General features: G+C 30.7%; 1 protein-coding gene across 1 annotated transcript; it reads right to left on the bottom strand.

The window, feature by feature from the left end:
• Positions 1-229: 229 nt before the first annotated feature.
• LOC124828441 (rop guanine nucleotide exchange factor 5-like) lies at positions 230-3537 on the bottom strand. The gene is made up of 7 exons (XM_047301729.2): positions 2964-3537; positions 2655-2771; positions 2383-2537; positions 2186-2260; positions 1797-2087; positions 1023-1379; positions 230-924 (listed from the first exon to the last, which is right to left on the bottom strand). The coding sequence occupies exons 1-7, from the start codon at positions 3190-3192 to the stop codon at positions 460-462; spliced, it is 1689 nt and encodes a 562-aa protein (XP_047157685.1). The 5' UTR covers positions 3193-3537; the 3' UTR covers positions 230-459.
• Between the last annotated feature and the right edge of the window lie 12590 nt (positions 3538-16127).

Raw genomic sequence — 16127 nt, forward strand, 5'->3', positions numbered from 1 at the left:
ATGGCGATACAGTGCGTCAAAAAAAAATTATATAGCATGTATAAATTACGTCCGTTATTCAAATCATAGAATACCTTCGAAAAATCAGTATAAAAGACAATAATTTGCTTGAAAGAAAACTGTTAAGTTTCTAAAAATGAATATTTTACGAAATATTGAACACCAAATTAATAAAAATTGGACTGATAAAAACAAATTGGGATGAAAAATTCAGGCATGATCTCAGATGGGAAAAAAACCATGTCCTCTAAATACATTAGATAAATGATCTACACTAAATACAATCTTCTAATCGATACAATTGGTCCTGAACTTACCCTTGTCAGATTTCAGCTGAAGACTGCAAATAATAATCCCAACAACTTCACACTTCTATTCTCAACTAACAACACAACAAACAACAGATGCTACCAATAAATGATACAAGGATATGGTTGTTTTACTGTAAAGCCCCACCAGTCATTTTGTCTTGCCATTCATGGCATGTGGCTTCTTGTGATGTTCTGCCTGTTCTCTTTTATTGCAGCTTGGGTTAGAACCATTCACCACAACAGTTGAACTGCTAAAATTCTTTGTTTCTTTTGATTCTGCACCAAGATAATTCGACAATACTCTTCTCACCCCAAAGCCACGACGTTGAGGTTTGATGTTGTTGTTGTTGTTATTGTTGATGTTGTTGTTGAGGAAAGGAGATCTCTCTCCCCTTGCAGGACTAATGAGTGATGGAGCAGGTGAAAAGCTTGGTGTTCCAACTGCTTTGTGAGGAGTGCCTGAGACAGACACTGTCATTGGAACCAACGGAAACCTATCTGAATGTTTAGTCAAGTCATCCACATATAGCAAATCGTCTATGCGAGCTACAATGTTAAATGCCATGCTCTCCAAAACTCTTGAATAGCTCTCAAGTATGGATTTTCCAACATCCTGAATGTTTTAAACGAAATAAGATGTGTTAATGTGAAAGGGTTTGAGAGCAAAGATTGCAAAAACTAGATGAAAATAAGGAAATAGAAGCATGGAACCTTGTTGCACTGGATCTTGCTGGTATCCAAGGTAGTTTGAGTTAGACCAGGATACTTCTGCTTCAATGAAAGTAGAACATTTTCGGCTCTTTCTGCTAGTACTTCTCTCTTGTCTCCATCAGCCATGAAGTCCTTCACAATTTCCCACGATGACTTTGTAGTTGAACGGTTAGGATTAGGTGGGGGTTTAGAGTGAGCTCTTCTACGCCACACATATATTGAGGCTTCAACACGGTTTGCAATCTCTAGTGCCACATGCTCCGAGGAGAGGTCTAGGCAATCCAGCAGACACTCTGGAGAGAATTTCTCTGATGTAATGTAATGGTAAACAAAATCCCCCAAGCAAGTTCTTCCATTCTGAAAGTTTAACGATGAATCAACTATGTTAGAAAAACCCTTTGTGAAAACCAATTTAAGTTTCACCGCAAGGTCATATAAGTCAGCAGAGAACTTGAACAAGATATTAGCAATGCATATAGTATACTATATTTTAGATGAATGATGCATGTTGCTTCTTTAAGCTCATGATCAAACGAAGCTGATTACACGTTCTATGAACGTTTACTTGCAGTGGAATTTCATTTAGAATATCGTGACAGAGTGATTGTCTAAAAGTTATTTAGGTTCTCATTTAATCATAGATGTGTGATAACTACTTTGATTTTAATATCCAAGATGATTTCTGTTTGGTTGACGCTAAAAAAACTTACTTTTTCATCATTTGTCTTCATCATATACTACATCAACTTCTATTTATGTGGAAGATACTCATACCTTGGGAAGAGTTTCCAAGTATGACTCAGGAACTTCCATTTCAGCTAAAGCACCATTGTTGATAGCCATGGCAGCTTTTAGAATTTGGCTTGCACATTCTCTTGTGTGATTCAACTGCTTTCTCGAGTTCTCACTGAGGCCAGCAGGGGGCACACGAGGTACAGGGAGCCACCACTTATCCTCTTGTCTCTGAATTCTTTTGCAAAATGAAGCTGAACCCTCTGCATCTTGGGCTACAATTCCTTGGTCAACATACCAAAATTCCATATCTTTGCAACCATCTAAAATTTCCTGTGATAAAGATAAGTTTACATGAGAATGTCAGAGCAGTTTCTCTACCAGCAACTACTCTACTAGCACGCCATGAAAGAATAAGATTCAGCACTCACAAGAAGCATGTTGTCGAGTTTGCGCAGAGCTGGAAGATTCATAAAAAGATCTGACCTTGGTCTGCAAGTCATTACCTGCACAATATATAAACATCACAATCGAAAAACTTGTTTTTAGTATTAATTACTTACAAAGTAGAGAGCTCTTCATTGAAAAGAAAATTGAAGTCGTATATGAGAATTCAATCCAATTATACCTCTAGCTTACTTCCATCCGGAAATGTCTGCCAAGAAGGTATTAACTCAACAATGTGATCACTAACACTTACAAGCCATTCCATCTCCCTCCGCCACATTTCTTTCTTTTCACATGGAACAGGTTCTAGTCTCCATAATTGCCCAAATACAGTGGCTACAAGTTGCATTAAATTCGAATTAAAAACATTATCTTAACAACATTTAAATTCAAACCATTAAAGGAAAAATTGAAAATTTTGTCAATCCAGCCTGCGTTGCAGACAAAGCATACCACACAGATTTGTAATGGCATTTGAGATAGCCAAAGCACTGCAGACTCCTTTCCCAGATCCTGACATATCTTCCCCAAGCAGTAATTTTGCAAACTTTTCCTTCATTGCATCGATTCCTGATCCAAAATTATTTCCCATAGTTAGAAAAAGGCCAAATAAATACTAACAACAAAACCCACCAAAGTTGAAATGATAATCTTTCAATCTTTTCCCAGCCTTCACAGAATCATCAAAATTCAAAAATTGAGAGTGAATTTTTCAACTTTTTCCAGTCTTTCAGTACAGAAAATATTATAGTCCCGACTTACCTGGCATTTTTGAACTGATGCTGGTAAATTTCGTGTCTTCCAAGTGAGTAACAGGTTCATTTTCTTTCTCATCTGATTTGCGGCATTTGGAGAATGTAGCCTTCCGAATAGGCCAACCAAGAGGGGGAGAAGCACATCCTTTGAGTTCTCGAGTCGAATCAGTGGCAGAAGAAGGAAGCCCGTCTTTTTTCTTCTGAAAATTTTCATCCCTGTTGCATAAAGCCTCCATCTTGAACAACTTTCCCCCAGCAGAAAAGCCTTGCTTTTTGAATGAAAATCACCCCAGTGATGGCTCACTCTCCTCCAGCATGTCCCAACACAGCGACAGTAACAGTTTCTGCCGTAACAGTGAAGAAGTTTGAAAAACAAAGGAAGTTGGGAGGTGGGTTTTATAGATTATCGTGTCTGAAGGGACCGTTGAGGTTGCTGTGGACACAGCACCGTGGAAAAGACGATGAAACGAAGAACAATGTTAGCTTTTGGGGAAAAGGTTTGTGTTACTGAACAGTTGTTATGGTTTCTTCTCTCTTTCTCTCTCTGTGTTTTCCAAATTTGAAGTGTGAAGTGCCACATCACATGACATACCAACGTCTCTCTGGCTTTCGCTCTCTGAATAACTCAAATTTGTGCTTACGTTCAAAATAATACTAAATAATTTAAACTTGGAAAATGTTATTTGGACAACAAAAGTTTGACACAATTTTGACAACGGCGACGTGGCAGCTGTGCATTGGCTCAGTGAACCGGGGCGAGGGGTATTTTGGATTTTCTCTGGTTTGTTTTCAATTCACTGAGCCAATGCACAGCTGCCACGTCGCCGTTGTCAAAATTGTGTCAAACTTTTGTTGTCCAAATAACATTTTCCTTTAAACTTGTTGACCTTTTGTTTTACTCCCACTATATATTACACTTTCTAATTTCTGTTTAATAATAGTGAATAATACTATATGCTTCTCCATAGAAATTTTTTGTTTACCTTTTAGAATTTTAATAATTACTCTCTCTATGTTGTACTTTTAAAATTTTTATTAAATATGATTTATAAATTACCTCAACATCTTTATATTTTATCAACATTTATTTTTATGACATTGAAAATATAAAATATTCTTACAAACTTTCAATACTTTAAATTCTTTACGTTGATATAGTTTTCTATTCTTTTCCTTATCTATTACAAATAAAATATGTGTATATTATTTTCAAATTACTTAATTTATTATCTAATTAGTTTCTTACTCGTGTTCTTGTTTCATATTCATATCATTTATCGAACATAAATCTTCAGGAATAACTATAAAAATATCTTTTGTATCACATCAATTGTTTTAGGTAGCTTGTCGATTGCTTAAAAAATGGCTAGATTTTGTAAAATGGCTATATTTCATTTTTATTTTCTCTGTTTTCATATCAAATTCTTTTAAACAGATACTTATAACTTCTAATTTTTAATCTATTTTTTACTTTTATTATTAAAAACTAATTGTGAATATCTCTTATAATTTATAAACTTTTTTGCTATATATTTTTAATTCGTATTTTTGAATCTTATCTGCATCTTATAAACAATTGCAATGCACTTCAATTACAATTTTAAATAAAGCAAATTAATATCTAAATACACACGCAAGTACGCAAGAATACTTCAATAAACAAAATTGAATATCTTGATTTGTTGCATACAAATATAGAGTATCTAGATTAACAAGATTTTGTATGCTCTAGTTTTTATGTGTCGAAACCGGATAATTGTATCTTTGACACGCTTTTTAAATTTTTATTATTCTCTTTTAAACTATATAGTTATCGTCTTATTATTCTTTTATAGTTGTTTTCTTTCTTTCCTCCTATCCTTATATTTGATTTACATTTATATAATCTTCAACTATTTTATTTTTCTTCTTTTTTATTTCAAAAATAGAGAGACACTAAGTTATTGTCTCTGCCCTAGTATTAGTAAAATTCAGTACAATATTTCCATAAAAGGGCATATCATTAATTGAAAGGAAGGGTAGAAGTTTCCTGTGTAATGAATGAAACAGATGAATTAGGTATATATATTTGAATATAAATAGAATTGTGAATTGATAGTTCTTTGTTTAAATTTAAATTGAAATGGAATACATTTTTAACTGCACTAAGCAATGTAACTATTACATATAAACTTTCTATTTTTCTCAACAAATGCTTATGATTTCTTATTATATATTCATTCAATTTATTGCCAAAAGAGAAGTAAATATTCATCAAAAAATCACCATTTTTCAATAATTGAAGATTCATATTAACAAAAAAAATAAGATGAATAAGGTTAATTTATAATTATAAAAGTAAATCTATATTGTATGAATTAGTTTTGTAAGATTAAAGTAGATATACTATAATATTTTCTTACGAGTCAAATTTGTGATAATGAATTATCTGTTAATGTTCAAAATTTTCATGATGGTTAGAGTGATATAAATACACATATTACCTATTTGAGTTATTAAGCTTACTCTCTTCTTTAGGTAAAAGTTGAAAGTACAACGAGTAATGGTTTTACGTATTCAGATTATCAGATTATTAGAACTTTTTTTTATCGTATTGAACAGTAACTCTTCTATCACACGTTAAGGAATGTTTAGTATTGAAATATTATAGTCTGTATTTTTTAGGTGGTGCAGTAGAATATGGCAAGTTTTTCAATATATTGTGGTTTATATAGTTTAAACATTCAAATGTGTTTCTCCCTCGTTTACATCCATGCATAATCATCCCAAGAACAAAAGGTAAACGACTTTTTTGTCTGTAAGCTACCAACAACGGCTAGCACATTGTTTGATGGATGGAACAGACATAAACAAAGTGAAAAACAAAAAAACAAGAAACAAAGGCCAACGTTATTATATCCGTTTGGGAAAGAAGAGTTACTGTTAGCTTTGAAGTTTGGTGTACGTATGTGGTAGATTGTTACATTAATTTTCCAAAATGTAATATTCCATCAGTACCTTGGTTTTTTTTCTTGACCTAATGGTTCTAGCGCTTGCTCTCGAACACAATATTAAAATAATGATTAATTAATGAAAATCATATTTCATGTTCGAAGTTCTACATCAAATCAGTTTAAAATATAAAAATAAATATACATCTTATTTTACAAATTCTATTTTTTAAAATTAAGTTTAAAATCTATTTCTTAATAATCATCTTTTTAATGTTAAAAATGTAGAAAATATAAGGTATTAGATGTAGTTTTAGTTTGAATACTAATTAAATTCAAAATACTAGTTTTGTAGGTCACACCATATTCCTGGTAGCATTGCTTGTGCATTTAAAGAATGAGTTTGGGGAGTAGTAGTTGGGGTTGAATCCATGCTCTTGAAGCAATAATTAGCTTTACTTACCAATTGGCACTATGTAAGGAAGGTTTTTCTCCTACTTTTTGTAGCTGTTCTATAGTAGTTTGAATTTTAAATCAGAATAAAGAATAAGTCTTTTCCTTTCAAGTGGTGAATTTCAAACCCAATCACCATAGCAACACGTGATGTTCTCCAAATCCATTGTTTTTCCATGGCTATACAACAATGCTAATAATTTTCGTTATGAGGTTGTCTTCTTCATGCAATGCAATTGCCAATATTTTGTCTTACTTTTTTTAAGGAAACAATTTTTATAAAAAAAAAGGATAAAACAGAAAATATAACTAAAAGGGATTTTTTTTTCTCATTAAAAAGTTAAAAATAAATAAAATAATTTTCTTGAAACGAAATGTGATGTAACTGTGATACTATTAAATTGTATTTTATATTTCGTTTTAATCGATGATATCTGTTTAAAAAATGTCAACATTAACTGCACACTATTCTTCATGTGAATTCGGGCAAACTATTTATTTGTTTGAAATAGCAGCGTTGGGCAATTTATGAAATGAATATTCACTGTATGAAATGGTCCCCTAAGCATTAATTAAAAATTTTGTTTTTGTGGTTTGGCTGGTGACAAAACTCAACTTTGTCTATTTTTTGCCATTGCATTTAACTAGAACACCCTAGAAGAGGAAAATAAAAAACTTTAAAACTGTTTTTTTGTGGTTGATAAGATTTTTAACAGCAACAACTATAGCCAATTTGGTAATTTTCGGTGAAGCTAAGGTTTGGGTTTTTTTAGTGTTTCATTTCCAAGTTGTTACTTGAAATGTTAGGTTTAGTTGGTGTAAGAGGTTTCCACTGTAACATTAACAAGCATAGTTGTTGAAAGTGGTCCTTTTACCCTTTATAACGGTGATTTCTGGATTATTTGTTCTAAAAATCTTTAGAAATAAATTTTTGGAAATAAGATTTTTGGAAAAACAAATAGATTTGAGTCATAGCTAAAATAAACTCTGAACAAGTTCAAACAGTTCCACCTAGACTGGATTTAATATAACATGATTTGACTTTATATGAAATTATTCAACTTAGTTGACACAACTCTACGAGGTAAAATTGAAACTCTATTTGGGTTAATGTGACTAAACTATTTTTAAAAAATTATAAAAAAAGTAATAAAACTTAAAAATATTTTTAAATGTTTTTTACTTTTTGTCTTCTAAATTTTAATTAGATCATTTTTATATACTATTAATTAAATTAATAATAATTTAATTTTAGACATTGATTTTTTATCTTTTCAAGCATTAAATAATTTTGCAAACATAAATGAAACATAGTTAACGAAATAAAAAATTATTTTTTGAAAATATTAAAATTAATAAAAAATCAAATTTAAAAATATTTCAATTGTCTTTATATTTTCTTTTACAATTAAACTTGTGACAAGACGACCAAAAAGACAACAAAAATTTGGAAGTCGGTACAATAGTTAATTTTGAAAAATTATAGAAAAACCATACAAATAAAAATTGTGCTTTTAAGTACGAAAATTGATTACATGTAAAAAAAATTATCTTTTACAACAGGGTTAAATATGTTTTTAGTCTTTAAACTATTGGCCGTTTCTGGTTTTCGTCCCTCTTTCTTTCAAAGTAAGGTACAATTTGGTCCTCATTCTTTTCGAAACGTTCATTTTAGTCCTCGGAACTTTGGTTTTAGTCCTCATTTTGTTGCTAAATGATGACCAAATTTTTAAACGGTGTTAGTTTTCGAGGACTAAAACGAACGTTTTCGAAAAGAATGAAGACCAAATTGTACTTTACTTTGAAAGAGAGACGAAAACCAGAAACGGCCAATAGTTTAGGGACTAAAAACATATTTAACCCTTACAACAGTTTTTAATTAAATATCGAAATATGTGATTTTTCAAAATGTTTATTTTCCAGAAAATGTTAGAAAAAAACATTCTACAAAATATTTTTATTTTAATTTTAGACCCGCGAAAAATTAGCTTACTTTTTTTTATTCTTAATGAAAAATAGAAAATTACGTAATTCTTGGAAACTATTTGATTGTTGATATTTTTAATTTTGAAAATTATATATTTTGGTATTTTATATTAGAAACTCTGATATCATACAGGACACTAATTATCATACAAGTAATTATACCATTATTTTTTCATATCTACACTCAAAAAGAAATGTGAAAAAAAAAAATTTCAAAAACAAGTATCGGTCGGACATAAGACAATGCAGAGGCATGTAAATTCACTTCTTTCTTTCTTGAAAGATTTCATATAATACAATGCGACAACCATACAGATGCCCGGAAAAAGCATGAGAAAAATATTTTTTTCCAGATTTTATTTTGTACGTTTTTTATTATTTTTATTTATTATTATTATTATTATTAATTTATTTAAAATTTTATATATATATATATATATATATATATATATATCTGTGTGTGTGTGTGTAGATATGCAAAACACGGGTGCCTAACAATAAGAGGGGTAAGGTTATGAAAATTAAAACAAATGTTACAAAAGTAAAAGAGAAAACCCAAAATACAATTAAAATAAAGTGGAGTATAAGAGAAAAGTGGGGTGCAGAAAGATAAAGCCCAAATAAAATAAATAAGGAGGTGGGAATACAAATAGAAAACGTGTGAGGTGCAGGCAGTGAAAGCCTAAAGATAAAATAAGGAACCGTGGCATGAAGAAATAAAGAGTGTTGTTCCCTCCACCACGTCCTACTTCCTCCACCTCCCTAAATTCTTTTAATTCCAATTCTAGTCTTAGATTAAAACTTTTTTACTTTTACCATTTAGGATATTTTAATTTATTAGAAACCTACTTCTTTTTATTTTACTTCTTCTTATTTTAATTTGCAGCTTGTTTTCGTCTCCAAGTTGGTTTTCTTCACATTCTTTTGTAGCTTGGTTTGTATGTTAAGTAGTTTAATTTAGGGTGTATTATTGTTTGTGTGTTTTGAATATGTGTTGTTTTGTCGTTGCTTATGCATTGTTGTTGTTGGTGGTTGGATTGTTTGTTGCCTAAACAGAGTCCGTGAAGGCCAAAACGGATGTGAGATATTCGTTTGGCCTTTAACAGATATTCGACTTCCTTCAACAGATGTGGAATATCTGTTGAAGGCCAAACGGATATCCACATCTGTTTTGGCCTTTGGGGTTTTGTATTTATTTTTCCTTTAGTATTTTAATTTTTTTAGAATTTATAATTTGAATATATATATATATATATATATATATATATATATATATATATTTGATATATTTTTATTAATTATTTTAAACACTAATATAATTATAATATATAGAGTTATTTCATATATTTTTAGAATTTTTTAACGTTTTAGATTATTAATTTAATATTTTATAAATTTTTCTATTTATAGTTTTTGAATGAATGGATTAAGTTTTAATTAGTTACGTAATTTTTTTATATATTTAAATTATTTTTATTTGTTGAAATAAATATTATTAATTTAATTCTAGTTAATGTTAGTAAATTTGTATTTGTATTTAATTTATTTATAGTAAATTTGTATTTGTAATTAATAATTAAATGGAAATGTATTTAATTTTTTTTAATTAATTAGTGTAATTGTTCATTTTATTTAATTCTTTTTGTAGTTAATAAATTAATTATTATTACTTAAATTATTTTGAATTGTATTTTTTTTATAGTTTATTAATGATATTTAAAATAATAATTTATTTCATTTCTAAAAAGAAACAATTAATTTTTTGTCAAAAATGGCAAGAACACGCGGTGCATCTTTTAGTTCTCAAGGTGAGAGTTCTCGAGGAGAGATTTTGACATAGGGCGAAGCTCGGAGAAGACCTACCGCTTTCGCTCGTAGAAGGCGTGTAGCTCCTATTGAGGATGACCTTATAGCGAGGAGCGAGCCTTTGAGGAGCAGACATATGAGGCCTATGAGACTCGTGGTCAGGTGGAGGCATTTGAGGCCACTAACGATGATGATGAGGAGAGGAGCATGCGGATGTTCCTCACTAGAGCTGTCAAAATGGATCACAACAACTCGTAGGCCAACCCGGTCCACCATAGGTTTGAGCCGGGTTGGGTTTGAAAAAATTATATTTTTTTTATGCGGGTCAGATTTCAACCCGGCTCATTTAAGCCCGGCTCATTTAAACTCGGCTCATGAGGGTTGAACCTGTGGTGGGCCGGCCCACCAACCCACCTACCTAATTTTATTTTATTAAATTTTAATTTTAATTTTATAAAAAAATATTTATTATTATTTTTTTGCTTGAAAAAGTTATTTAAATTTCTTATTTTCAAAATTAATTAAACACCCATGTTGGGAGTGAAATTTGTTTACATTTAAATTATAGAAAATTTGTAATTTTTTTTATTTAAAAAAAGTTATAATTAAGTGAGCCAGTAAACCAACCCGTTTACCCACCAACCCGTGGTGGGTCGGACCGGGTTCGAATTTTTCTGGCTCGCTAGTAAATGAGTCGGATTGAGTTGACTCACTAAGTGACCAACCCGTGGTGGGTTGGGTCGGGTCGGGCCGGATGACCTGTTTTGACAGCTTTATTCCTCACCCTCATATGTTAAAAATAAACCTTTTAGCTTTTCCAAAGCCCATGTGAAATTACTTTGTGTTTCAGTAGACAAGAAAACAAATGCGGCTGAGAAGGTTAACCCTATAAAAGTCATGCCCACAATCTCAAGTAACAGTGTCTATATTTGTTTGTTTTATATGTGGAATCCATAAAAAATATAACATTAAATGAGTTTAACAATTTCACCACATCAGGATGTGTCCAAAACAAGTCAGTAACAACCTCTGAATCGTCAGCACACCTACTCCAATGAATGTACTTATCCTGGTCCAACAACATCATAAGTTGTTGTAATTTAGTTTTGGACCCTCTCAATGATCGTTTATAAGCTTGCCTTGGGTTGTAGATTTGTTTAATTGTTGTGACATTTCGATCATTATTTTCTTTGAGGGTTAAAATATTTGCAGGTGTAACTTTACTCTTTGTTATATCAACTAGTAATGACTGCTCACTCATATTTAACTTGTCAGCATAAGGGTGACCAATTAAAATTTCAGCCAACTCATGGTTGTGATGTCCACATATCACCTTCAACAATTCGTCCCCATGTGAACATGGTTTACCGTTTAATCTAAATGAACACTCACATTTACGAGTGTCATATACACTAGTCACCGCTTTGGCTTTGTCTTTTCGATATTTCCCCCTCTTTCACATCCAAGTATGACGAACTTTTTTCTTCCCCGTTGATAAGTGATATTTATGCCCACATTTATGGTTTAAAATTCAAATTTTTGATGAATTCATGTGCTTGAATGAGTGATTTAAAGAGGATTTGTTATGATTGGATATATTGGGTTTGGAAATAAAAAGTGATTTTTAGTTGCATAAATTATTCTTGGAAATTCTTACGTTTATTTGTGCAGTTGAGAATATAAGTTTTATTGGTCCAAATGGCAATTCAAGGCCCAAAATCAGATTTTGTTTGGAAAATAATATACAAATGGGCCAAGCAGACAGACTTTACCTTTGCACCTCCTAAAATCCCTACATACACCCCTCTTCTCTTAATCAGGCTCAATACTAAGCCAAACAGTAACTCTATACACCTACTAAATTTCCCTACCCATACCCCTCCTAAGCCAAACTCCACAAGATCATGCCACGTTTCCAAATCCTCCCCACACAGATTTAGCCCCAACCACATGCCACATCACCTCCCTCTGCCACGTCATCATCATCGTCTTCCCAGAAACCCTAATTCCCAAATCCAAACCCTAGGACACGCACAGCCGCCGTCACACCGCCTCTCCATCGTGCCACCATCCTTTCCAACGCGCCGCCACCAAACCCAGGCCGTCATCAACCTTCGAGCCACCGTCACGAAACCCCACCATTGACGCGAGTCCTCATTCGTCAATCGCGAGACCTACCCGCGCTACTTCCTCCATGCTGCCACCACCAAATCGTCCTCCTTTCTCGCCGAACAGCCACCATCAACCATCACCACCGTTCATCTTCTCCACTCGCGAAACACAATCGCACCATCTCGCTCTTCCAGTAATGCGAGCCCTATCCTGACCGCGACTCCCTCTTCTTCATCACCCCAGCCATCGAGAGAAGCCTTCACGCATCAGACCGTCAACACGCATCTCCCATGACAGCTATCATCGCGCCATCACGCCGCAGATACAAACCACCCTCGTCGCGAGAATCTTCCACGGCCACCAACATCTTCCTCGCGTGCCAATGTCGCCGGAGCACAGGCCGTCATCTCCAACCCCAAACCTGCAAACAGAAAACCAATATGCATAACCCTAATTTTGGGTGGAAAGGGAGCGGACACGTGGCGAGCACTCATTGGCGCGTCCTTTCTCTGGTCAAAAGTGGTCAATGTTGTTTGAATCTAGTCAAGGGGGGTCAAATGATGGGCTTTCTTGCAATTTCAGAAATTCAGAAGGGGCTAAAGTGCAGATAGAGAAAATTTCAGGGTATTTGTGCAATTTTGGAAAGTCAAAAAAGATAAAAAATAAAATTCAGTTGTTGAATTAATTTAATTTGGGAATATCAACAAAAATATCTTCCAAATAATGTTATAATTATTTAAATCTTTTAGTTATTTGAAAGATATAAGATAAAAGATTCTATCAACTGAATATTCAGAGTTCAAGCCCAATCAAGCCTATAAAAAGAGACCTAGGGGACTTGACTTCAATTCATTCATTCTCTCATACTCCTCTCACTTTTCTTTCATCTTGTATTCAACTTCATTCATGGAGAGCTAAGCATCTAAGGCTATTCTGCTGTAATTCCATGATGGATTCTGAGGTTACGTTCAGTTAATGCAATTGTTTATTTTGATTATTGATTTAAGTTGTTTTCTCTATGTCTTTCATCTCTCTATCTTGTTAAAAGTAAAGATTTTTGCATCATAATGTGTTTGAATCTACACATATTGATTATATGAGTTCTAGGGTTTCTAGGTTTAATTAAGAATCTACTTTGATTTAATTTAGGAACTTTCATATGATTAAATGGTTTTTACTATCAATTGAGAATGTACTTTGGTTGGTAGTAATAATTTCAACTATAATTAATTGAGAATTTACTTTGATTGATTAACTTTTAACTTGGTTAGGGGATTTAAGAATAGATATGATTAAACACAATAGAATTTGATTGAGAATGTACTTTGGTTGAATTTATTGTGAATAATCTAGAAAGGTTTTGCATTTGATTGAGAATTTACTTTGGTTAAATGCATAATCGCCCTCAAATTAATTAAAAATGTACTTTAATTAATTTGAAACTTAAACAATGATCAATTGAACAATTATCCGTGAATAACTGATGATGAATCTATCTTGGAAAAGCAGTGGAACTAGCCTATTTAATCATAACTGTTTTTAAGTTTCTTATTTATTCTTTAAACATTCTTCAACCATTACTTTTATTCATAAGCATTGCATAACATTCATAAGAGTCAGATATTCGAAAGCAATTCCGTGTTCGTAGGGAGACGACTCAGGGTTACTTTAGCCTTATCTACTTTCTTGGATACTACTTGACAATACTGAAGTTGCCTTGAAAAGTATTATTAATTTGATAGCTTCAATGACAGCGTATCACCCGTACTTTAGTAGCTATGTCAAATCTTACTATTATCACAACAAATCCTAAATCATAAGTCATCCCTCTTACCCATTCAATTAAGTGCTTCCTTGAACGAAATATTTCATTTCTGGTAAATTTATTTGTCAAATCTCCCTTTACAACTTCGTTGATAAATGAAGAGAAATCGGATATGAAACTAGAATTAATTTGAGAATCCATATGAAGATATTCATCCATTTTAAACAATAATCACCTATAAAATTATAATGAGTCTCATTAACATAATTAATAATTAATCAAACAAATATAAAAATGTTAATATAATTAAATTATATATTTCATATAATTAAACTAATAAGTAACTTTTTATATAATTATAAAATTGTTAAACAATTAAAAAATACAAAAATCATATATAAAAAATATATCTACATTATTAAAATATCATCATAAATAAAAATAAACTAATATTTTATAAAAAAACATTAAATTTATAAACTAATTATATATAATGTACTAAATACAAAAATATAAATATAAACTAATAACAATAAAAATCTTCAAAAATACATTATTAAAATATATCAAAAATATATTCAAAAATAATACATCAAAAACATGTAAATTACGTTATTAAAATATCTTCAAAAATAATATAAAAGTAATAACAATAAACTAATAAAAACAAAAGTTTAAAAAATATTACCCTTAAACGGATGTGAGCATCGGTCAGCTGAGCCGTTGAAGGTAAAACGAATATCCACATTAATTACCCCTCAACCTAAACTTAATCCTCTCCTTTTGGTTTATCCCTCAACCTAAATGGACACTCAATTTTTTTGTGTCGGATTCACTAGGTTGAACATCTAGTTTGTACTTCTTATACTTCTTACTTCTTTCACAATCTAATAAAACAAATGTCTTTCTTTCAGCTTCACGTTAGATCTTATAATCACGATAATAAATCCAAGGTCGAATGCAATCTTTCGAACTCATTCAATTGAATCGTCGCATGAAGAAAAAATTTCATTAGTGAAAAATTTATCTCTATAGTCACCTTCAACCATTTCATTTAGAAAAAAAAGAAAATTCAAACACAAAACCCAAATTTATTTAAGAATCGACAAATAAATACTTATCCATCTTATAATATTAATTACAACCTACAATAAACATACTTACCAGTGCATATTACTCCATGGAATAATAACAACAACAACAACCTAAATTGTAAATTAAATAATACATTAAGAAAAGCAACATCACATATTAAAAAACATAAATATTTTATAAATTAAATAGAAAATTAAAAGCATTAAAACATATTCAAAATTAACTAATAAATAAAAGCAACATATCATATTAAACATTATATAATAAATAAAAAACATACAAATATTATAAATTAAATAAAAAATTAAAAACATTGAGACATAAATTCAAAATTAAATAAAAAACAACAAAATTTAAGATAGATTATATTATAAATAAAAAAATTAACTTAGTCTAAAAAACATTAAATGATAAAAAAATTATTTCATATTACAAGTTAAATTATAAATAACAAATAACATAACATTTTAAAATTTAAGTAATAATTACAAAATATAAACATATTATATATGAAATAAAAAGTTAAAAAGATTACAACAAAAAAACATTAACTAATAAAACAAAATTACAAAAAATATTGCAAACTGAATACTAAATAAAAAAACCAAAAAATTATTTAAAATTAAATACAACTAAACACGTATAAATAAAAAAAAATATTCAAAACTAAATAACAAATAAAAATAGAAATATATTAACAAATAATAAATATTAACACATAATAAATCAACTATTAAATAAATACTAAAAATAACTATATAATATAAATATTATAAATTAAAAAAAACTCATAATAATTAATCAAACAAAATAAAAAAATATAAAAGTAAAATCTAAAAAAGAAATAAAAGGGTCACCGCATCTCGAATTATGGTAGAACTTTAACCAGCTTTCTAGATACGATGAACTCTTAATCTGTCTTTGAAATGCAATTAAGAGCTCGCCGACATTCGAACATTGATTAAAGTTCTGCCGTAATTCGAAGTTTGATTTCTAACTGACGTTAGAAAACGGACGAGTCCTT

The sequence above is a fragment of the Vigna umbellata genome, chromosome 1 (genome assembly GCF_029865625.1).
Source record: "Vigna umbellata cultivar VRB3 chromosome 1, Vumbellata_1.0, whole genome shotgun sequence".
Classification (NCBI taxonomy): Eukaryota; Viridiplantae; Streptophyta; class Magnoliopsida; order Fabales; family Fabaceae; genus Vigna; species Vigna umbellata.